The sequence below is a fragment of the Onychomys torridus genome, chromosome 16 (assembly GCF_903995425.1).
Source record: "Onychomys torridus chromosome 16, mOncTor1.1, whole genome shotgun sequence".
Taxonomy (NCBI): Eukaryota; Metazoa; Chordata; class Mammalia; order Rodentia; family Cricetidae; genus Onychomys; species Onychomys torridus.
Window position 1 is genome coordinate 56,657,628 of NC_050458.1, and position 24,756 is coordinate 56,682,383.

Sequence of the window (24,756 nt, forward strand, 5' to 3'; positions counted from 1 at the left end):
TCCTGTAATTAGGTTGCTAATTTGTTCTTTGGACAATGATTGTCCTGATTCTTTCCTTGGTAGTTTTGGAGACTGAGTCATGAGGGCCAAGGATTTCTATCCTGACTCTAAGTTAGCATCAAGCAGAAACATTCTAAATGTCTTCCTATTCGTGGTCATTAAATGTGTTTCCATATATGAATCAGCACACAAGCAGAAATATATCTGAAAGACTCAGTTGGTTTCAGAAATAAGCATATGAGTACTGGATTCAAATAGGTGAATAAAAAGAAAGTAGAGTATCATTTTTCCAAGCAAATAAAAGAGCCCAGAAAAGCTTCATCAATATCATATGAAATTTACAAAGGTTGAAGCAGCAATGGGAACTACTCATAAATTATTGATGACTTTCAACATCACAGAGCAGTGTGGTCTACAGCTGCTCACATTCTTGCTTGATATTGTATTTCTTTGAAAGAAACCACTGGATCATCAGCCGGAACAACTAGATCTCCAAGTAGTGAGCAGACCCCATCTGAAGTCAGTAAAGGTGAGTTGAGGCTGTGACCAGGACAGGTTCATGCTTTTGACAAAGATGCAGATAGAGATTTTTAAGAAATCAACTGGCTGGTCGGTAGTGGTGCATGCCTTTAATCCCAGTACTCGGGAGGCAGAGGCAGGTGGACCTCTGTAAGTTCGAGGCAGCCTGGTCTCCATAGTGAGTTTTAGGAAAGGCACAAAGCTACACAGAGAAACCTGTCTCTGAAAGAAAGAAAGAAAGAAAGAAAGAAAGAAAGAAAGAAAGAAAGAAAGAAAGGGAGGGAGGGAGGGAGGGAGGGAGGGAGGGAGGGAGGGAGGGAGGGAGAGAGAGAGAGAGAGAGAGAGAGAGAGAAAGAAAGAAAGAAAGAAAGAAAGAAAGAAAGAAAGAAAGAAAGAAAGAAAGAAAGAAACTAAAAATAGGAGCTTGGGAGATCCATCTCATAATGGTCCTACACTGGGCTCTCATGACATTGCTGAGTTATAATATAGAACTCTAGTGTTTTAATGTCAAACAAGTCAAAGTGTACAAGTTCATTAACATCCAATAAGTCAGTGAGTTCTCTGACGATATATTAGTTCATGACAGATTTTGTGATTGCTTAATTAAAACATCAAGACAGAGAATGATGGAATTTAAGAAAAATAATTGAAAGCATTAGCATTCAGAGCTATACATCAGAATCAAACATCCTGATAGTAAATTATTGTTCATTTTGATAGGGCCTACTGCACCATCAGCTGGGGAAACGTCTAGAGCCCCAAGCAGTGAATCCACCCAGTCTTCAGACAAGTCAAGTAAGTCCACGCTGAAGTGAGGATGTTATGGGTTTTTACAAATTGGGTTGCCTTACCATGACCCAGCTAATTTTAAATCAAAGTACAAACTTTAGATGGACATATGAGGACTAAAGTGAAATGGAGAACAATATAATGTTGAGTCTTTCTCCTACCTAGGGCAGTAAGACAAGGCTTTTGATAACATGACACTTGGTTCAAAGGGCAGATATGCTTGAATAGAGAAATCACTGGAATTATTCATTCTCATTATATAAAACTGGGATGATGTTCTGCCTTCATAGTAGAAGGACAGATAGACACAAGAGAGGAGGCAGAGATGCAGCAAAGCCTCATGCCCAGGCACAGTTCCAGAGTATCCTGTCCCTAACGGAACATATCAACACTGGGTGATTTCCTAAGAAGGGGAGAATGATCTGGTGTTTTAGAAAGTAGCTTTCTAACACACTTGTGAAATTTGTCAACTTACATGGAGAGACAATGAGAGGTTAGACTCTGGGGTTAGGGTTAGATATTGGGTCCATGGTCTGCTCTAAGTTAAAAGGAAACTATAACATTCATCCGAAATTATCCAACAGTTGAACAGGATTAGAATTTCTGGCCAGACTTTTGGTTGTGACATTTTTTTCTAAGAAAAATATAAATGTCATTTGTGTCTGGGTACTTAGTCCCTGCTGAACTCACAAGAAGAGGCAGTACACCCAGGGGACCCAGCAGCAGTACTAAAATCCAAGGACACACAGATTAGCTAGAGCAGGAACTTCATTAGAAGCGATTATGTGGGTAGAGGTGAAACAGGTAGGCTGCTCAGTAATGTATAGACTTATTCACCTAGTGAAGTGTAGAATTGACCTCTCCATGTCTCCCTTCTGAGGACTAGTAAGTCATTCCAGCATGTCTACTTTGCTTTGCAGGCACAACAGGACAGTCTGTGGAAGTTACCACAAGAGCAGACAGGGAGGCCACACCTGTCACCCAAGGCACAGAAGTCACCACTGGAAGTCCAGCAGGCAAGATAAGATCTCAATGGTGGTCTGTAACAGGGACCATTGCCAGTGTTGTCCAGAACTGTTTGGGATCGTTAGATCAAGGAAAGGTGGTAAATGAGCAGAGTGTAGAACTTCATGACATGAGGTTAACTCTAAATGCTTTGAGAGGCTTCTGAGGCTATTGTTATCTGTGACCATAGGAAACATCCCAGTTGCCATAGAAACAAGAGGAGGGATACATGGGGATATGACAACTTATTGGTTGTCACCTATCTATACATTGGGCATTTCTTCTCTGTTAGTATCCCTTGAGATATGCCCAGAGATGAGGTCCATATGATAAACAGTCCCATGCCACCTTTTCAGAAGACTGGGTGCATATTGACACAAATTGATTTTATGTCTAGTATTTTAAGCATAATTTATTTGCTAAATAAAAGGAATATTTCATGATCTCATGCATTTTCGTATTTTTGTTTGTGAGCCTAGCCTTTAATGGTTGAGCCATCTCTCCAGCTCAAATTTTCATATTTTTAATAAAATTGACCATCATGAGACATGTGAACCTAAAAGTATGCTAGAGAGCAACAGGTGGAAAATGATGCACACAGGGTCTGAAGTCAATTCTATAATCATCAACATTCCTCCATGACAAATTTGACTTATCACCATATTTATGTTTTCAAATTAATGAATATTTCACCAATTCAGTATGTTGTCAGTTAATGGATTCCCTTGAGAAGAAAGTTGACACTGAACTTTTTGTAAGAGTAGAGACATTTGTTTTGTTAAGATGAAGAAATGGTTATTTAAATTTTTATTTTTAATAAAAACCTCACTTTATTTTTTCATACTCATTTTTTAAACCATGATAAACAACAGGCACACCTGGGGCACCTTCTACATCCACCTCTGGAAGAGCAGAGAGCAGTACTGCTCTACCTGCTAGTACTGGAGCCCTAGCATCTGGTAAGACACTTTCTTTAGCGTTTGGTGATACCTTAGCTCCTCCCATGCAGCCTCAGGAGAAGGTCTGGAAAATTGACCTCTTTGTGTGAGTGAAATTCATGGCACTGGATGTGGTGGAAGAATGTGTCTTTTGGTGTTTTATCCTGCAAGTCCCTTCATATAAATAATGCTGTCTGGAATGACATCAGTCTGTAACATGTATGTTTTTCTCTCCTAGAGAGCACAGTGACATCAACAGGACACACTACTGTCTCTCAGACCTCCAGTCAATCGACAGCTTCTGCCAGCAGCCAAGCAGGTAAGGAAAGAGAGGAGGCTATGAGCTCTCAGGTGTCAAATGGAGAGTTGTTAATTTCCCTTTAGTTATATAAAAATGTAACAATGGCATGTATGTTACAAGGCTATGGGTCCTCAGGTGACAAGTCAGAGGGCCGTTATATCATCATTTATTCAAGGGGGATTGCAGGAATTCCTTGTGTATTTAGAAAAATGAGCTAGTGTCAGGACTGTATTAGTTGGTGTTTCTCTTATCCCAAATTAGATTGCTAATGTGTTTTTGGTGGCAATAGTTGTCCTAATTCCTCCCATGGCACTTTTTGACATTGAGTCATGATGGCTATGGCTTACTATCCTGACTTTAACTGGGCATGAAGTAGAAACATTCTTAATGTCATCTTTTACATGAGTATTAAATGTGTTTTCCTATAGTAAGTACATAGACATAAATATATCAGAAAGAATTTGTTGGTTTCAATAAGCATATGACTACTGGATCCCAATAGATGGATAAAAAGGAGGTAGACAATCATATTTCCATGCAGAATCAAAAGCCCTGCAAAGCTTCCTCCAAATCATATGAAATTTACAAAGATTGGAGCAGCAATAGGAACTGTATATAAATAGTGAAGACACTTGTCATCATGGATCAGTGAGGTCCACTCCTGCTTCATAGTCATGACACTGTGTTTCTTTGAAAGCAACAACTGGATTATCTGCAGGAACAACTACATCCCCAAGCAGTGAGCAGACCACTTCTGAAGTCAGTGCAGGTGAGTTGAGGCTATTTCCTGGAGAGGCTCATCTTGTGTCTGATGATGCAGGGAGAGATTTTTAAGAAATGAGTTGAAAATTGCAATCTAGGGAGAAACATTGCCTAAAGACTCTACTGGGAGCTGTGATGAGGATGCTGAGCTACGATATAGAACTCCAGTGTCTTCATGTCAAACAAGTCAATATGTATAAGTTCACTCATATCCAACAATCAGTGAGTTCTCTCAAGGATGGTCTGGGTATTCTAATTACTTGGATAGCTTGTTGAAAATATGGAAATAAAAGAGAATGAAAGAATATAAGGAAGGTCACTGGAAGCATTAGCATCTTGATCTATATCACTATATCAAACATCTTGATAATCAATTAATATTCACACTGAAAGGAGCTATTACACTATCAGCTGGGGAAATATCTGGATCCTCAAACAGTGAATTGAACCTGCATTAGGACAAGTCAATTTAGTACAGCCTGATGTGAGAAAGTCATGGGTTTTGGCAAAGGATCACCTTACTATTACTCAGCTAACTTAAATCAAATTAGAAAATTTAGATTGACATTTGAGAACTAAAGTAAAAGAGAGAGCAATGTCATTTTTAAGAGGCTATTTCCTCGCTGGCGCAGTAAGCCAAGGCTCTTGATAACATGAAATTTGGATCAAAGGGTAGACACAATTGAGCAGAAAAATATCACTGGACTTATTCCTTCTCATCTCATGAAACTGGATGATGTTCCACCTTCCAAGTAGAAGGACAGACAGAATTCAGATAAGATGCAGAGATGAATGAAAAGTCTCATGCCCAGGTACATTTCCAAAGTATTTAATCTCTTAAAAAATGCCTGGACAGTGGGTGTTTTCCTAGGAGAGAGATAAAGTTCTGGTTTTGGGAAAGTATTTGACTAACACGCTTTGGAAATTTATTATATTACTGTTTTGCAAAAGACCCATTAGAGCAAATGAGAGGTTAGAATTTGGGGATACAGAGGCTAATGTTGGACCCTGGGACTACTCTAAGCTACAAGGACAACATAACAACTCATGGGAAAATGTCCAACAGTTGGGAAGGTTTAGAATTCCTGGAAAGGTTTATCTTGTGTCATTATTCCTAAGGAAAATAAAAATGTCATTCTGGTCTCAGGAACCTTAGTCCCTGCTAAAGCCACAAGTGACAGGGAGTCAGCACACCCAGGGGCCCAGGAGCAGTGCTAAAATTGTAGGACACTCGGGTCAGTTAGAGCAGGACCTTCATTAGGAAGAATTTGGTTTGTAGAGGTGAAAGAGGCAGGCTGCTGGGCAAAGTACAGACTTGTTCAGCTAGTGAGGTGTGGAATTGAACCTCTCCATGTGTCCCTTCTGAGAACTAGTAAGTGTTTCCAGCATGGATTTTTTTTTTCCAGAGCTGAGAACCGAACCCAGGGCCTTGAGCTTGCTAGGCAAGCTCTCTACCACTGAGCTCAATCCCCAACCCCATCCAGCTTGGATTTTTGTTTTGCAGGCACAACAGGACAGTCTGTTAGAGTTACCACTGGAGCAGACAGGGAGGCTCCACCTGCCACCCAAGGCACAAGAGTAACCACTGGAAGCCCAGAAGGCAAGATAAGATCTCAGTGGTGGTCTGTGTCAGGGACTCATGCTAGTGTTGTCCAGAACTGTTTGTGATCATTGGTTCAAGGAAAGGTGATGAAGGAGCAGAGTGTAGAACTTTGTAAAATAACATCAACCCTGAAATGCTTTGGGACATTACTGAGGCTGTTGTTTTCTGTGACCTTAAGAATCATTCCTGTTCCCATAGAAACAAGAGGAGGAGCACATGGAGCTAGCACAACTCATTCGTTTTCACCTACCTATACATTGGGCTTTCCTTCTCTGTTATCATTCCCTGTCATATGCCCAGTGACGTCATCCATATGATAACCAGTCACAAGCCATGTTTGCAGAAAAATCAATGCACGTTTCCTAGAATTTATTTTATTTCTAATATCATTTTAACCATACATTATTTGCTAAATAATAAGGGGTTCCAAGATCTCATGCACTGTCTTAATTTTAATAAAATTAACTGTCAGGAGACATGTGAGCCTTAAAGTGTGGTAGAGAGGAGTCAGGTGGGCAAAGATGCTCACAGGCTCTTAAGTCAGTTCTAAAATACTCAACATTCCTCCATGACAAAATTGACTTTCATCCATAATTATTATGTTTTCAAGTTAATGAATATTTCACCAAATCATTATGTTGTTATGTAATGGATCCCTTGAGTAAGAAGTTGATACTGAACTTTCTATGAGTATAGACATTTATTTTTTAAGCGGAAAAATTGCATGTTCTAATTGTTAATTTTAAGAAAAACCTCACTTTAATTTTTCTTTCTCACATTTTAACCATGATAAACAACAGGCACACCTGGGGCACCTTCTGCATCCACCTCTGGAGGAGCAGGGAGCAGCACCCCTCTACCTGCACGAACTGGAGCCCCAGCATCAGGTAAGTCTCTTTAGCCTTGGAGATGTGTCAGCTGCTCATCCATTCCCATGAAGCCTCAGGAGGTGGTCTAGAGAACTGACCTGTATGTGTGAGTGAAATTCACGACACTGGATATGGTGGAAAAATATGACTTTCATGTTTTATCTCACAAGTCCATTCATCTAAATAAGGATGTGTGTAATCATATGAGATTCCAACATGCCTGTTTTCCTCTCCTAGAGAGCACAGTGACATCTTCAGGACACACTACATTCCCTCAGGCCTCCAGTCAATCCACAGCTTCTGCCAGCAGCAAAGCAGGTATGGGAAGGGAGGAGGCTATGAGCTCTTAGGTGTCAAATGGAGAGTTGTTAATTTCTATTTATTTATATAGAAATGAAAGAATGGCATGTGTATTACAAGGCTATAAATCCTCAGGTGACAAGTGATGGGCTGGTTATATCACCAGTTATTCGAAAGGGAATGCAGGAATTCCTTGTATATTTAGAGAAATGAGCTAGCATCTGAAAGAAGACTGCATTAGGTGACATTTCTCTTATCTTTTCCTGTACTTAGGTTGCTAATTTGTTCTTTGGGACAATGATTGCCCTGATTCCTTCCTTGCTAATTTTGGACACTGAGTCATGAGGACCAAGGATTTCTATCCTGACTCTAAGTTACCATCAAGTGGAAACATTCTATATGTCTTTTTTTTTTTCATGGTCATTAAATATGTTTTCATATATGAATTAGCACACAAGCAGGAGTATATCTGAAAGACTCCATTTGTTACAGTAAGCATATTAGTACTGCTATTCAAATAGATGAATAAAAAGAAAGTAGAGAATCTTATTTCCAAGCAAATAAAAGAGCCCAGAAAAGCTTCCTCCATATCATATGAAATTTACAAAGGTTGAAGCAGCAATGGGAGCTACTCATAAATTATTGATGACTTTCAACATCACAGAGTAGTGTGGTCTAAAGCTGCTCACATTCTTGATATTGTGTTTCTGTGAAAGTAACCACTGGATCATCAGCAGGAACAACTAGATCTCCAAGTAGTGAGCAGACCCTATCTGAAGTCAGTAAAGGTGAGTTGAGGCTGTGTCCAGGACAGGCTCATGCTTTTGACAAAGATGCAGAGAGAGATTTTTAAGAAATCAACTGGCTGGTTGGTGGTGGTGCGTGCCTTTAATCCCAGTACTCGGGAGACACAGGCAGGTGGATCTCTGTTCGTTTGAGGAAATGAATTTTAGGAAAGGCACAAAGCTACACAGTGAAAACCTTTCAAAAAAAAAAAAAAAAAAGAAAAAAGAAAGAAACTGAAAATAGGAACCAGAGAGATCCATCTCATAAAGGTCCTACACTGGGCTCTCATGAGGTTGTAGAGCTATGATGTAGAACTCCAGTGTTTTGATATCAAACTAGTGAATGTGTACAAGATCATTCACATCCAATAAGTCAGTGAGTCCTCTGAGGATATATTACATCATGACAGATTTTGTGATTGCTTAATGAAAACAGCGAAATAGAAAATAATGGAATTTAAGAAAAATAATTGAAAGCATTAGCATTCAGATCTATACATTGGAAGCAAACATCCTGATACTAAATTATTGTTTATTTTGAAAGGGCCTACCAAACCATCAGCTGGGGAAACATCTGGAGCTCTAAGCAGTGAATCAACCCAGTCTTCAGACAAGTTAAGTAAGTCCACGCTTAAGTGAGGATGTTATGGGTTTTACAAATTGGATCACCTTAGCACAACCCAGCTAATTTTAAATCAAAGTACAAACTTTAGATGGACATATGAGGAATAAAATGAAATGGAGAACAATATCATGTTGAGTCTTTTTCCTCCCTAGGGCAATAAACCAAGGCTTTTGATAACATGACACTGGGTCCAAACAGTAGATATGATTGAATAGATAAATCATTGGACTTATTCATTCTCCTCATATAAAACTAGATGGTGTTCTGCATTCCAATTAGAAGGACAGACAGACTCAAGAGAGGAGGCAGAGGTGCAGCAAAGCCTCATGCCCAGGCACATTTCCAGAGTATCCAGTCTCTAAAGGAACACATCAACACTGGGTGAATTCCTAGGAGGAGAAAAAGAAAACTCTGGTGTTTTTGAAAGTAGCTTTCTAACACACTTCTGAAATTTGTCAAATTATTGTTTTGCCACAGATCACTGAGAGCCAATGAGAGGTTGACTCTGGGGTTGGGGAGGTAGATATTGGGTCCAGGGTCTGCTCTAGGCAAGGTACAACATAACAACTATAGGGACTTATCCAAGTGTTGGTCAGGATAGAAATTCCTGGCCAGACTTTTTGTTGTGTCATTCTTTTTTCTAAAAAAAAATATAAATGTCATTTGTGTCTGAGAACCTTAGTCCTTGCTGAAGCCACAAATGACAGGTAGGCAGCACACTGAGGGTACCCAGCATCACTGCTAAAATCCAAGGACACTCAGGTCAGGTAGAGCAGGAACTTCATTAGTAGCAATTTGGTGGGTAGAGTTGATAAAGGCAGGTGGCTGGGCAAAGTACAGACTTGTTCAGCTAGTGAAGTTGGAATTGAACCTTTCCATGTCTCTCTTCTGAGGACTATTAAGTGTTTCCAGCATGGCTCCTTTGCTTTGCAGGCACAACAGGACAGTCTGTGGGAGTTACCACAGGAGCAGACAGGGAGGCCCCACCTGTCACCCAAGGCACAGAAGTCACCACTGGAAGCCCAGCAGGCAAGATAAGATCTCAATGGTGGACTGTGTCAGGGACTCATGCTAGTGTTGTCCAGAACTGTTTGTGATCATTAGTTCAAGGAAAGGTGATGAAGGAGCAGAGTGTAGAACTTCCTGACATGAGGTTAACTCTGAAATGCTTTGGGAGGCTTCTGAGGCCATTGTTATATGTGGCCATAAGAAACCTTCCTGTTCCCATAGAAACAAGAAGAGAAGCACAGGGAGCTAGCATATCACATTGGTTGTCACCTACCTATTCATTGTGCCTTCCTTCTCTGTTAATATCCTCAATGATATGCCCAGATATGTGTTCCAAATGATAACCAGTCCCAAGCTACATTTGTAGAAGTTTTCATATATATTGAAAAGAATTTTTTTGTGTCTAGTATCATTTTAGCCATACATTATTTTCTAAATAACAGGAATACTCCAGGATGTCCTATATTTTCAAATATTTTATAAAAGTAACAGTTATGAGACACGTGAATCTAAAAATATGGTGGAGAGTAGTCAGGTGAATAAGATGCTTATGGAGCCTTAAGTCATTTCTAAAATCATCAGCAATTCCTCATGAAGAATTTGGCTTACCTCCATAATTACTATGTTTTCCAATCAATGAATATTTAACCAAATCCACACGTTGTCTAATTGATGGATTTCTTTGAGAAAGAAATTGACAGCAAATTTTTTATAAGTGCAGATACATTTATTTTTAAGAAGAAAAATTGCTATTTCAATTCTTATTTTTCAGAAAAAATTCTAACTTTTCTTACTATTTTTTTAAACTATAATAATCAACAGGGACACGTGGGACAACTTCTGCATCCACCTCTGGTGTACTAGATAGCAGTACCCCTTTATCTGCAAGTACTGGAGCCCCAGTTTCAGGTAAGACTCTTTAACCCTTGGAGACGTCTTAGCTGCTCATCCATTCCCAGCCCACTTCAGGTGATGGTGCAAATTTGATATGTTTGCATGAGTAAAATTCAAGGCAGAGCGAGCAATGCAAAACTATATTTCCTCATGTTTTATTATCCAAGTCCATTCCTATAAATGGGGATAGCTGGAGTTATTTAAATCTTAACACCCAGATTATTTGGTTTCCTTTGAGGAATCAGTATGAGAAAGAATTTGACATTAAAGTTCATAAGAGTAGACACTGTCACATCATAAGAGGGGAAAAAGAAGATTTTAATGCTTATTCTTAAGAAAATCTCCCTTTCAATTTTCTTAATTATCTTTTTTACCACAATAAAATTCAGGCACTCCTGCTGCTTCATCTGGAACCACCTCAGGAGGGGCAGGGAACAGCACCCCTCCACCTACAAGTACTGGAGCCCCAGGTTCAGGTAAGACTCTTTAGCCTTTGGAGATGTCTTAGCTGCTCATCCATTCCCATGCAGCCTCAGCAGATGGTGTGGAAAACTGACCTGTATGTGTGAGTGAACTTCATGGCACAGGATGTGGTGAAGAATATGTTTACTCATGTTTTATCCTTCAAGTCCATTCATATAAATAAAGATGTCTGGAATCACACTTAAATCAGTTCTAATATCATCAGCATTCTTCCATGACAAATTTGACTTACCTCCATAATCATTTTGTTTTTTAATTAATGAATATTTAACCAGATCAGTAACTTATTAAATTGATAATCTCTTCTGAAACAAGTTGCTATTGAGACTTCCATTTTACAACAGAAAATAATGACTATTTCAATTCTTATTTTTCAGAAAAACCTCACTTTAATTTTTTACTCATTTTTTTAAACCATGGTAAATAACAGGCACTCCTTTGGCATCTTCTGGAACTACCCCTGAAGGAGCAGGGAGCAGCACCCCTCTACCTGCAAGTACTGGAGCCCCAGGTTCAGGTAAGACTCCTCAGCCTTTGGAGATGTCTTAGCTGCTCATCAATTCCCAGGCGGCCTCAGGTGATAGTCTGGAAAATCGCACTGTACATGTGAATGAATTTCATGGCATTGGATGTGGTGTAGAATGTCTTCTCATGTTTTATCCTGCAAGTCAATTCATATGAATAAGGATGTCTGGAATCACATGATTCTCCAACATGCATGTTTTCCTTTCCTAGAGAACACAGTGACATCCTCAGGACACACTACTGTCCCCCAGGCCTCCAGTAAATCTACAGCCTCTGCCAGCAGCAAACCAAGTAAGTAAAGAGAGGAGACTATGAGTTCTTAGGTGTCAAATGGAGAGCTGTTAATTTCTATTTATTTATATAGAATGTTAGAATGGCATTTATATCACAAGACTATGAGTCTTCAGGTAACAAGTGTGGGGCTGATGATATCACCATTTATTCATTTGGGACAATGATGGCCTTGATTCCTTTCTTGGAGCTTAAGGACACTGAGTCATGAGAGCTAAGGTTTACTATCCTGACTCTAAGTTAGTTAATATCAAGTAGAAACATTCTGAATGTCTTCTTTATCATGGTTATTGAATGTGTGTTTTCTTTTTTATGATTTATTTATTTATTATGTATACAATATTCTGCCTGCATGTATGCCTGCAGGCCAGAAGTGGGCACCAGATCTCATTTTAGATGGTTTTGAGCCACCATATGGTTGCTGGGAATTGAACTGGAGGAACAGCCATTGTTCTTAACCTTTGAGCTACCTCTCCAGCCATAAATGTGTTTTCTTATATGAACTACCCAGGTAGAAATATATCTAAAAGTCCCTGTTGGTTTCAATAAGCATATGAGTACTTGATTCAAATAGGTGAATAAAAAGGAGGTAGACCATCATATTTTCATGCAGAATCAAAACCCTAGCCATGATTCTTCCATATTATATGAAAGATAGACATGTTCATATCATAAGATTTGGTCTTGAACTCTTTATGTCTCCCTTCTGAGAACTAGTACATGTTTCTAGCATGGGTCCTTTGCTTTTTAGTCACAACAGGACAGTCTGTGGGAGTTACCACAGGAGCAGAGGGAGAGACCACACCTGAGCATCCTGATACAGGAGTCACCACTGGAAACCCACCAGGCAAGACAGGAATTTCTTGGTGGACTCTGGCAAGGTCTCACACAAGTGTTGCCCAGAAATGTGTGTGATAATGAATTGCAGGAAAGGTCACCAAGGACCGCACTGTAGATTCATTGCCTTGGGAGACTTGTAGCTATCACTGTGACCTTAAAACCATACTTATCCCCTTAGGAACAAGTAGAGGAACACAAGAAGCCAGCACTGGAGCTACTGGTGAAAACACATCTGGAATTGCAGGTACAGAGTGATCTGAGCAGAGCTTACCTAGGTCCCCGATAAGTGAGCATTTCACTTATGAGGTAGGATGAGTTTCTGTGGGGAAGCTGACCACTGTTACAGATGTGATACACTATTATTCACCTTCCTTTCTGCGAATAAATTTCTGACCAAAGAAGATAGAAAGGTTTTTTATTTCCTCACAGTTTTGGGGTCAAATCTGTCATGAAAGGAAATCATTTTTACTTAAGAAAAATTAGCAATTATGAAGTAAGAATCTAATATCTAAGGATACCAGCAGTTATGTATGCAGAAATGCTCACTACTGCCCTCCACCTTCATAAGCTTCTGTCAGTGATGAGTTTGACATTACTCATTTACTAGGTTTTAATTTTTAAGTCATATAAATATTGTCACTAAAACCTTTTGCTTAATAAACCAAAATGTCAAGATGCTGAAAGTAACCTGACCCAATGTCTATACAACTCAATGAACCCCTATAAAGTTAGAACAGACATTCCACTAGAAGCTGTAATATTTCACATTAAATTTTTCAGTTTTAGCATCAAATATAATATGTTCACTTATCTATCACCTAAAACTAAAATCTGTGAGAGAATTAGAACTAGCAAAACAGTTTGATTTATATCTTCTTTCTTAAAACCTTTATTAGTTGCTTTCCATCCTTTCTCATCCCCTTTCACTCAGAATTTCTTGTTCTCTTTCCTTCATGTCATACTGTACCCACATGAACATTTGTTTATATTTATGCATGCACATATTATGAGATCCCAATTATGCGAGAAAAACATGCAGGTTTTTTGCTTTCTGAGATTGTGTGACCTAGTTTAATATTATATATTCTCATTTAATTGGTTTTTAAATAGTTTTCCCTTCAATTTTCATGAGAGGTGAGCACTATTCCATTTTGTATATACACTGGATTTTCAGTATCCATTCATCAATGGATAGGCAACTCGTTTGATATGTTTTATAGTTAATGAATATGATTTTAAAGGAATGAGCGTATAGAATATGTATATATACATTCATACATACATACACATATAATAAAATATATAAACTTAAGATGGCACTGATTTTGATACATTTACTTTTGAGAGGGAACAATGTAGTATATTTCTGTTCACAATCATAACATATTTCTTTATGTTTAAATCTATTATATGTCTAACAGAGGTTTGGTAAGGAGACTATACCCAGAACTCACAAAACTAAACACCAAGAAACAAGTAACACAGTTAAACAGAGAGTTTTCAAAATATACAATGCAAATGCTTGAAGGATATTTTTACATTTATTCAATACCCTCAAAAGAAATGCAAATCAAAAGTAAAATTACAGTCCATGAAGGGCATGGGAAAGTACCAGTTCATTCACTTAAACTCAGGAGCATAACACACTCCAGTAATAGAATCTCAGATGAGGCAATATGGCATGTTATACCTATGGGTTCTTGGCAGTATTGTTTGGCCTCTGTAATTTCATTGCTATAAAAGTATAATGCACCTTGTATGAGTTCAGGATAGTGGTGACAATAAATGACAAAGGACCAAGCAAATACAAGTTCTTGTAGTTAAGGTGGATGTCTAAAGAACATGTGACTGAATTGTTTGTAGTTTATGGTACAAGGAGCCAGAATTTAGATTTTCTAAATCCTACTAGTATTTTGTTCTATTATGCCAAAAAGAAACACATTTCAAAAGGACGGAATGGAGTTGGGGGAATTGGGATTGTCCATATGCTTTCAAGGGAAGACAGATCTATTTCCCTCAAGATTCCCTTGGAAATGATGTGGAAGATGAGAGGAATTCAGTGTGATGATAGAGTGAGGCAAGTGTAACAGCAAAGACAGGAAGTGAATGGGAAGTTTGTAAGCTTTTTTTTCCAATCTAGTACCATTGAAAAAACTATACCTAGTCATTTGTTGTTCAATACAGAAGTTTAAGAGAACACACTAATACTAATCAATGCAAAATTATATTTGAAAACCATCCTCTTTTCATTCAGAATGAATACTTGAATTACTAGTACTACTACTTTTGACTCATTTTTGCTGTGGTTAGGCAGATGTAATATGGTTTCTATTCTATGGAATCACAATAAAATACTTCCATTTAAAAAAAAAGAAATGCAAATCAAAACTGCATTGAGATTCTGTCTAACCCTGTTCAGAATGGCAAAGATATAAAAAATGAGAACAAATGCTATTAGGGATATGTGGCAAGGGGAACTTTTATTTACTGCTGGGACAGCAAACTGGTTTAGCCACCATGGATATCAATGTGGAGGTTCCTCCCAAACCACATGATCCAGCTTGATTCTTAGACCTATTTTCAAAGGGCTCACATCCTACTACAGAGGTACTTGTTCATCCATGTCCATTGTTCCTCTGCTTATATTAGCCAGGGAATGGAAACAGCCTAGATGTCTGTCTATTGATGAATGGATAATGAAAATGTGGTGTGTTTAGAGAATGGAATGACATACTCATGGCCTTCTTTTTTACCACAATAAATATCAGGCACGTCCGAGGGATCATCTGCAACAACCACTGGTCTGGCAGGTGGCAGCAGTCCTGCAGCTGCAAGTACAGCAGCCCCAGGTTCTGGTAAGAGACGACAGACCGAGTGTTTCCTATCAACCCCTCATGTTCCGGATGAAACAGATGATGGCCTATAGTCAAATTGAAAGAGTAGTTGAATTAAGGGCTTGGGAGTGGTATGTAGATTTGCCATTTTGCTAAGCACAGGGATAAATAGCCAATCGAATGGAAGCACATGAATTATGAACCAGTGGCTGTGGAGCCCCCCAACTAGATCAGGCCCTCTGGATAAGTGAGACAATTGAACAGCTTGATCTGTTTGGGAGGCACCCAGGCAGTGGGACCAGGACCTGTCCTTAGTGCATGAGCTGGCTGTTTGGAACCTTGGGCTTACTCAGGGTCACATGCTCAGCCTGGAAGGAGGGGACAGGACCTGGCTGTACTGAATCCACCAGGTTTAAATGAATCCCCAGGGGAGTCTGGGCCCTGGAGGAGATGGGAATGGAGGGGAGGGGGGGGGGGCGGGAGGGGGGAGGACAGGGGAACCCATGGCTGATGTATAAAATTAAAACACATAATAATAATAATAAAAATAAATAAATAAAAATCTATGAACACTTCTAACAATGTCATGAATAACACTAGTATTATCCATGTTTTCCTGGATTTAGGGAGCACAGTTGTGTCTTCTGGCCACACTACCACCCCAGGAGTCTCCTCCAACCTGCCCTCAACCTCTGCCAACAGCAAATCAGGTAAATAGAAAAGAGAAGGCTCCGAGTCTTCAGAAATCAATCAAAGGGTTGCATATGTTTTCACTCATATCCATGGACTGTAGGAAGGACATGTCTGTCTCAGGGACAGGAAGCCTAGTTCCTGCTCTATGTGTCAGTCAGTAGGAAAAGGAGAACTGCACTAGAACCTTATGTCATCATTATGTTCTTGTGTGTGCTTAAGGGTCATGATGATCCTGAGAGTCTTGCCCTGAGTTTAGGGACTCTTCACCTAGAGTTCATGACTTTCTCTGCCAGCTACAAGTTAGTACTAATGAGAAAAGTTCAGAATTGTGTCCTTCACAATCCCATTAATTGTGGAGCCATGGAAAAGGGGCCTAAGTGGGAATATATCTGAAACATCCAGTTGTTTCTGACAGGCAACTTGTCCCAGGGATCAAAAACTAACTTATTTCTATGAAAAATTAAAAAAAAAAAAGTCCAGCAAAGGATTCAAAGACTCCTGTAAGATGTGAGGTTCACAACTTGGGAAGACAGAAGCAGAAGTAGGAAGGACCCACAAATGAATAAGATGCTAGGCAGCAGAGATCACCTTGGCCTGCTGCCTTGTCACAACCATTTCACTGTGTGTTTTGAAAGGAACGACTGGACCATCAGCTGGAACGACTAGATCCCCAAGCAGTGAGCTGACCTCAACTGAAGGCAAAGCAGGTGAGTTGGTGCTGTGTCCTGGAAAGGCTGAGGCTGTCTGAAAAATGGAGAATGGTTTGTCCATACCTTGTTAATTTTTTTGAATCGCAGTTGGTAAAAATATCTGGACATGAATACACAGATATAGTTGACCCAATTCACGATGCAAAAAGATGGATTTTTGAATAAAAATGAGACTAAAAGAAATCTGCTAGAACTTTGTATTAAAATATATAGGGAGTTCTGGCATTAAAATCAGTGAATTTGTTTACTCAAATTTTCATGGAGCTGGGCAGTGGTGGCACACACCTTTAATCCCAGCACTGGGGAGACAAAGGCAGGTGGATCTCTGTGAGTTTGAGGCCAGCCTGGGCTACAGAGTGAGTTACAGGAAAGGCTCTAAAGCTACACAGAGAAACCCTGTCTCCAAACAAACAAACAAACAAACAAACAAACAAAATTTCATGGAAAGAGTGATTACAGGATGAAGTCTTCTGGTAGAAGACTTTAGATATGTGGCCCCTTTGTTGTTTTCTCATAGTCTATGAAAACTTCACCTCCCTGTTTGGTAGTGTAGATACAATGCCTATACTGAGCCTCAGCGTCTCCAATCCTGTACTCACAGCAGGTAAATTAACTGAAGGGAAAAGAATCCTTACTCAAGCCAAGAATTGGTGTCACAATTCTCTCCAGATATTTTTCAACTCTGTTATCAGCCTTATGTGATTATCCAACTAAAACAGTCAAAATGTATTTATTATAGTCTGCCCAGTAGCTGCCTTTGAAACTGTACCACACTGGACTTACAAGATCCCATGAATACATAGTCAGCATAAATGCTCATTTATTTAAGTATCATATATATGCATGTGCCTAATGTGCCCTAGGAATCCAAAGCAGGACAATGGATACCCAGGATATGGAGTTATAAGTGGTTGTGAGCTATATGAAATGGGTGATGGGGACCAGTGATCTATTACTCTAGCCCCATACATGCTTATTTTAAAGCTTGATTTATTCATTTCCTTAGAATATTGCCAAGTATGGGGTTGGGGATTTAGCTCAGTGGTAGAGCACTTGCCTAGCAAGTAGAAGGCCCTGGGTTCAATCCTCAGCTCTGGCAAAAAAAAAAAAAAAAAAAAAAAAGAATTGCCAAGTATAACACTAGAAACTGTCAACAGGATCACATCTATCACAACCTTCAAAGCAAGTGATGCAAAGATATGAAACAATTATTATGCTCCTCAGAGTATTTCTGTAAGCAGAAGTCTTGTATTTCAACTGGGCAGTAATTTTAGTCTGAGTAGAGCCATAAATCAAGTATAGAAAGAGGTTACTAATAGGAGAGTTGGGAAACATTCAGTAAGAACTATTTATAATTCAGTGGGGGATTACATCCCATTGCAATTTCTAATTTCTTTTGAAATAGGTTCTTTATAAGTCAGTCAACATTAATACCACTATGATATGTGCTATGAAATTTATTTACCATGAAATAAGAAAATAAAATAAGAAAATAAAAATAAAAATCTTCATACTGTTCTGAGCCTGTAGGAGTTTTTATCTGGCCCAAGTCAAGAGAGTGTGCCTTAGAGTCTATATTTCTGACTAACTTAACCATTGCTAGGAATAGAACATCACTGACATTATTCAAGAATAAATAATTTGATCAAAGACAAACTACCTCAAGGCCACAAAAATTCTTCTTGTGATAAATTGGCTTCTTTTCTTTTGCTTCCAATTTGCCTGTTTCATCATGCAGGCCACTTGCTGGCCAGCCCAGATACAGTGTTTGTTATTCAGTATGTGCTTCCTAGCCAGTCTGAAGCAGGGCCCTGTGTAAGCTTGTTGAATTCTATATACCCCCATTTACCTGCCTTAGCTGATATAGTGGAGTGACTCACAAGGTATTAAAGCAATTGACATCAATCCAGAGCATACCTTCTGGCTTCTTTAGCCTGCCCCAACTTCCTCCCTATTTATATTCCAACCATTGTAATGACAGAATGGAGTTCCAGAAGACATCATTGCCTCAGGTGAACTCTATGAATAGTTCTTACTGCTTTTAAGATAAATGAAGTTTTTATAGACCAACTAGACCATATTTCTCATCTATTCACATGAATTATAAATTGATTATCTAATTAGTGGTGTGGTTTTAATTGTCCTGTGCTTATTTTTGATTATCAAGTTTCTTTTTGTGGAACTTACGACAAAATAATGTTATGAATAAGGTATTGTTTATATTAAAACTACTGGAATGAAAGATATAATCTATATAGTGCACCAAAATTAAGAAAATGACTTATTTCAATTAAATTGATGAAATTACTGAATATTTTAAGTAATGACCATTTAGGTAGTAATTAAGTTCTACATTAGTTGCTAGGTCATTTGGCATCTTAGTTGGCTATTGTCAGGCTATCAGATGGGTAGCACAGGGATTTTCAGCGGAGTGCCCAAAGCTTGTCCATGAGCTCCTACAACTGTGCAACACTGTCCATAACGAGCATGAAGTGAAGAAGAAAACAGGAGTCTGGGGGTGTTGCATTTCATGTAATGCTCATGAACAATGGCTTGGACATTGTATGGTCTGAATTAAACAACTTGTATCTGGGTTTTGTAGATGTTACTTTACAAAGTATCTGTCTACCATAGACCAGAAACTTCACAAATGGTTGTTTTTCTACATACCACATGAGGAACTCAGGTTATAGAATAAAGTCCTGGGAGTAGAATTTGGTTAACAGTTCTGGTGTCTACCAACAGGGCCCTTGGAGCAAGGCACTTCCCAGAGTCTGATAAATGGAAAAATAATATTAGCTTCAGACTACTATGAGGACACATGACTTTTAAACATTCCTTTTTGCTTTAACTAAGGAGAAATAGCAAGTTCTACCACACCAGTGTCTGGAAGTGGAGAAGGCAGCACACCCAGGGAACAGGGCTCTGAAGGGACAAGCCTAGGAACCTCAGGTGAGTCAGAATATGCACCTTACATTAGACATTGAAAATATCCAAACTGTGGAAGATGGGGTGGGTGTGCAAAACGTGGAAATGCATAAGATGATTAAAACGTTGACTTGAATTGCTTTCAACCACTGCTACTGTGTTTATTGAGCAGAGTAGGGGAGTCTGTGATACGGTAGTTACGTCAGGAAGAGGCAGAGGAAACATCTGGAACAGCAGGAAGAGGGGGCTCCTGCAGTCTCAGGAGCACTTGTGGCAAGTCACAACACAGATGTGAACAAGATAGAAGTGAGAGATTGAGATCAAGGGGAGGTAACAGGGTGGCAGTGTAGGATTTGAGATACAAGTGAAACTATGCAATGTCCCGAGACTGTTCTCTGTTGGTACGTCAAGCACTGTTCTTCCTGCTGCTCCTCGGCTGTTCCAGGCATGAGTCGGGGAGCAGGTACAGCTCACATTTGCAGCTGCTGGTTCAAACACATATGGAGTAGCAGGTAGTGGGCGGCTGATAGGGGAACTCCAGGCAGTGGGCCTGAGGATTTTGCATTAAGAAGGCAGTTGGCATCAAGGCTTTCACTGAGAACCTTCACATTGTTTTTCATGTACTGTTATAAGCCCCAAAGACTGGAAATTGCTTTTAATCGAATATCCCCATTAATATTGTAATGGCTGTGTTCAAAGTATCCATGGGAACAGATTACAGGCTTTACAAAATAATTCATTTCATACACATACATGGAAAATCTGATTTGGATAGAACTTCTACACTTAGACTGGTGGAGTTTTCTGTCTCAGATGTTTATGATAATGTTCAATGAGTTGATGATATCTGGAGCAATTTTAAAGGCCATTTCTTTTAAATTGGTAACAGCAGGTCCTATCACATCCACACATGTTGCTGAGAAAAGCAGCTCACCTGGGCAACACAGCCCTGGAGTCACCAGTCCAGCAGTGTCAGGTGAGTCAGGGCCTGCCCTTCAATGTCCTATGATGGGGAAAGTATCAGAGGAAGGCTGGAGGAGTCCTGAAAGAAACACACAGGTTGCTATTTTGCCCACATTTCTTAATATCCCCACAAGGGAATGAGCATATGTTAAAATGCCTTTGGTCTAGTTTGTTGGGGACAAATGGAGAGTTGATAAGACCCTCAGGATCATGCTTGTGAGCAGAGCAAGACCATGAGTGTGAACATAGCAGGGTCAATTGTGTGAACACAACAGGAGCATTAGGCCAGGAACCTCTCACTCTGATGCCCCAACAAGTACAGTAGTGTAGATGTAATTCTGAACGGTCTGATTAAATAAGAAACACAGAGCCAAATGCAGAGTTAAACGCCCAGACATCAGAGGGCAGTAGCCTAGAGCTGAGACCACCTTCTTACCACCCACTGCCTCTGCCATCCTGCCCCTGAGAAAGAGACCTACTTCCTGTGTGTCTGTATTTTTTTATTGCCTTTCTGTTCTGCCTTCTCATTGGTTCTAAACCCAACCACATGACTTCCTTGTCACTGCATGTCTATAAAGACCTCTAGGTCTCTATGGTTGGTATTGAGATTAAAGGCATGTGTCTCCATGCTGGCTGTGTCCTTGAACACACAGAGACTCTGCCTGTCATGTGTTCAGGATTAAGGGTGTGTGCTACTACTGCCAGACTTCTTTCTGGCTTGCTCTTAGCTCTGACCGCCAGGCAACTTTATTTATTAACATACAAATAAAATCACATTTCAGCACAAATAAAATGTCACCTTACAATAAGAGCTACTAATTTAGAGTTGAGGTGGGATCTGGGTCAGTTGTCTCTAAGACTCAGATTGGGAAAATGGGGGTAAGGAAATGTGAACAAGAACAACTTTGAAGGAACTAATGTCATGAAGGAACCATGGAATGACCCAGTGGTTTCTTCCTTCACTGTTTAATGCACAGGCACAAATGGAGGAACAAGCACAGCTACTACCAGAGCCACAGCAGGAAGCACATCTGTAAGGACAGGTAATGATGGGCAGGGAAAGGTGATAGGCAAGGAGGATACCTGAGAGCTTAGTGTCCTGATTCCATCAATGATAGAAGTTTTCCTGAAGAGTTGTCACATCATTTCCTGTATAAGGCCAAGTGCTCCATAGATGAGAAAGATACACAAAAATGTTTGTTGCATTTTGAGTTCTGAATGAACTTTTTTCCCTCAAATACAACAACAGGCTTTATTAATCCTTATGTTTAATTGATTTGTAGTATTTTAATCTTTCACTGTTGCTTTAATGTATCATGTAGTAAAGTTCTGCTCCTCCTTCCTTGAGTGTTGAAAATGCTCACGCAGATATTTAGGCAGCTAATTATTTTTTTCTGTGACTTAACAGAGGCAAATCTACAATCTTCAGCTGTAACCACATCAACAGACAAAGGTAAGTCTTGGAATGACTTAATAAGTCACTTGGGAAAGTGCAAAAATAGTTTAATAAAATAATGATGTACTTACTTGACACTTGAGAGATTCCCTGCTAACCTCACATGCACACCTTGAATGTTAGTCAGCATTAATGGCGAGGTGATGACATCCCTGTGATTTGGAATATTAGGAAATGTATAAGCTATAAAACGGCATTAGAACTCACCTCTGAAACTTCTCCCATTCTGTGAATAAACTTACAACCCTTACCCCACCAAAAAGATAAAAAGAATGTGCTTGCCCTTGGGAATCTAGGCTGTGAGAGTTCTGACTTAAGTATGTCTTAGACACTTTGCAGAATAATATTCATTAATAAAATAATTTGTTGAAAAATAGAATGTACATCGACTGTCTGAGTTAGGGTTACTATTGCTATGATGAAACACCATGACCAAGGAAACTCATAAAAGGAAACATTTAATTGTGGGCAATAGTTGACAGCTAACATCCTGATCTGTAGGCAGAAGGGAGAGAAAGAAATAAACAGGGAGTGGCATGGCCTTTAGATATGTCACAGCACAAGCATAGTCACACATCTGCCCCAACAAAGCCACACCTCCTATTCCTTCCAAAACAGTTCCACAAGCTAGAGAAGCATATATATGAGCCTGTGGGGACCAGTCTTGTTCAAATTATCAAACAAAGGAAGAAAGTTTAAGATACTAAGTAATCCAGAGTCTTCTAACTGATTATAATTTTAAAACAATACCCATGAACCCAGTTTCCTAAAGACTGAATTAGGTTATTGAGGCCTTATGAAAAACTCAGTCCCTTGTAACCTTTGTTTATCAAGCACTGTCATGAGCAGGAAATGTGAGATTTTGTTCTTGGCTGAGAGCAATCCCACACTGCTTCTTACAGGAGTGATGTACTAAGGCCTCAAATTGAGCTCATATTCATGGGAAAACATACCAATGACACAGTGGGGTAGTATTTCTCTGTTGAAAAAGGCTTAGGTTTTTATTAATTCTCTTTAAATATTTTTCTTTTCTACTTAATTTGACCACAATTTTGAAGCATAAAACTACCACAGGTTGAGACTGCATTATTATTAGTTATTATCTCATGTATGTAATATAATCAGCTGGATATAGATGCCAGAGTTTGACTTGTGAATGTGTTCTTAACCAGTTCAGTGACCTGGAGTATGCCCCGAATCACATCCAAACATATCCAAGGAACAATAAGTGCAGTTGGAGTAGATCTAAACAGCACGGATATTTGATTTTTGTCTAGGGCATTTTCAGTTGCTGTTTTCTCATTATTAGGTGAAGGAGGGCCCACTATGTCAACACCTACAAAAGAAACAGCCGGCACACCCAGGGAAGAAGGCACTGCAGCTACCACCCTAGGAATCTCAGGTAATTCCAAGCATGCACTAAAGTGTCTAAGATATGCCCAAGCAGGAAAACATGAAGGCTGTTGTGGACATGGTGGGAGTGCAGGCCATTGAAAGTGTGATTGCGTTTCCCAGAATCCTCTTCAAAGCATCAGCAGTGCATTGGAATCTATTGCTCTTCTTTGCCAGGTTCAACGGGAGGATCTGTGGGAACCAGTGCTGAAGCTGGAAAGGGAAGCTCACCTGGAACACTAGGCACTGGGACCACCAGCTCTGTTACACCATCAGGTCAGAAAGCCTCTTCAGGGGCTGAGGTCCTCACTGGGGTTTACAAGGAGACCCAAAAAGATGATATTGTAAATACCAATGGCCCAAGATATCCTGAACGACTTTATTCTTAGACTTCTCTACTTATTAAACCCCATTCTTCTGTCATAGGAACAAGAGGAGGAACAGATGTAGCCACCACTGCAGTTGCTGAGGAAAGCACGCCTCAAGGAACAGGTACTGAGGCTATTTAGCAGAGGTAAACTGAGGCAGTAGATTTGTGAACTTGGTGTTCATAATTTCATCAGTGGTCCAGTTTCCTGGGAACTGTCTCACAGTTTGCCATTTGCTGCCAATTGCTGTAGATATCAGAAACAAACCCAAAATGTTTGGTTATTTTTAATACTCTATGTGATACTAAATGGAATATAGAGAAAGCAAGAAAGATGATTATCTCCTCACTTGTCTTTTCAGACATATCAGATTTTTATATTAAGAGAGGATAGAAACAGAAAAGAAGAAGCAAACAGGGAGAAATTATGTGAATTGTGTGGATGATGTTATAGGAATAAGGAAAGACAAGATCATGAGATGGTGAATATTAAGTCATCCACACCAAGGAAGACTATTCTAATGGACAGGACACATAATCAGAATTAAAGGACTTAATGAGATTAAGCATATCATCTCCCAGTGTTGTATGAAGGCAGATTCTTCCATTTTTTAAATGAAGAAGGATTCTTAACACTTTAAGAAAATATCTAACTCCTCATTGTCTTGAACTGACCCTTACCTCACTCATCAGTATCAGGCTCAACCAGGATCACATCTGCAACCACCTCTGGAGAAGCAGGTGTCAGCACTCCTGGAGAAGCTCACACTGGAGCCCCAAGTTCTGGTGAGATCCAATTCCTTGGGGTGATGGCTTAGCCACCACCATCAATAAACTCCAAATAGTGTGCTCACTTATGTAATCTTATTCAATCAG

At 39.5% G+C, this 24,756-nt stretch overlaps 1 protein-coding gene across 1 annotated transcript in view; it reads left to right on the plus strand.

The window, feature by feature from the left end:
* The window catches only part of Muc19 (mucin 19, oligomeric), a 169,441-nt gene that overhangs the window by 100,603 nt on the left and 44,082 nt on the right, over nt 1-24,756 (plus strand). Inside the window, exons 65-85 of the mRNA XM_036207612.1 lie at nt 458-529; nt 1,240-1,314; nt 3,490-3,570; nt 4,250-4,321; nt 6,718-6,804; nt 7,024-7,104; nt 7,803-7,874; nt 9,430-9,525; nt 10,327-10,413; nt 10,788-10,874; nt 11,312-11,398; nt 11,617-11,697; nt 12,716-12,781; nt 15,306-15,392; nt 15,998-16,081; nt 16,700-16,771; nt 17,292-17,378; nt 19,631-19,726; nt 21,643-21,708; nt 23,431-23,523; nt 23,940-24,005. Coding sequence (XP_036063505.1) covers nt 458-529; nt 1,240-1,314; nt 3,490-3,570; nt 4,250-4,321; nt 6,718-6,804; nt 7,024-7,104; nt 7,803-7,874; nt 9,430-9,525; nt 10,327-10,413; nt 10,788-10,874; nt 11,312-11,398; nt 11,617-11,697; nt 12,716-12,781; nt 15,306-15,392; nt 15,998-16,081; nt 16,700-16,771; nt 17,292-17,378; nt 19,631-19,726; nt 21,643-21,708; nt 23,431-23,523; nt 23,940-24,005 — 1,695 coding nt within the window. The remainder of the gene's footprint in view (nt 1-457; nt 530-1,239; nt 1,315-3,489; nt 3,571-4,249; nt 4,322-6,717; nt 6,805-7,023; nt 7,105-7,802; nt 7,875-9,429; nt 9,526-10,326; nt 10,414-10,787; nt 10,875-11,311; nt 11,399-11,616; nt 11,698-12,715; nt 12,782-15,305; nt 15,393-15,997; nt 16,082-16,699; nt 16,772-17,291; nt 17,379-19,630; nt 19,727-21,642; nt 21,709-23,430; nt 23,524-23,939; nt 24,006-24,756) is intronic.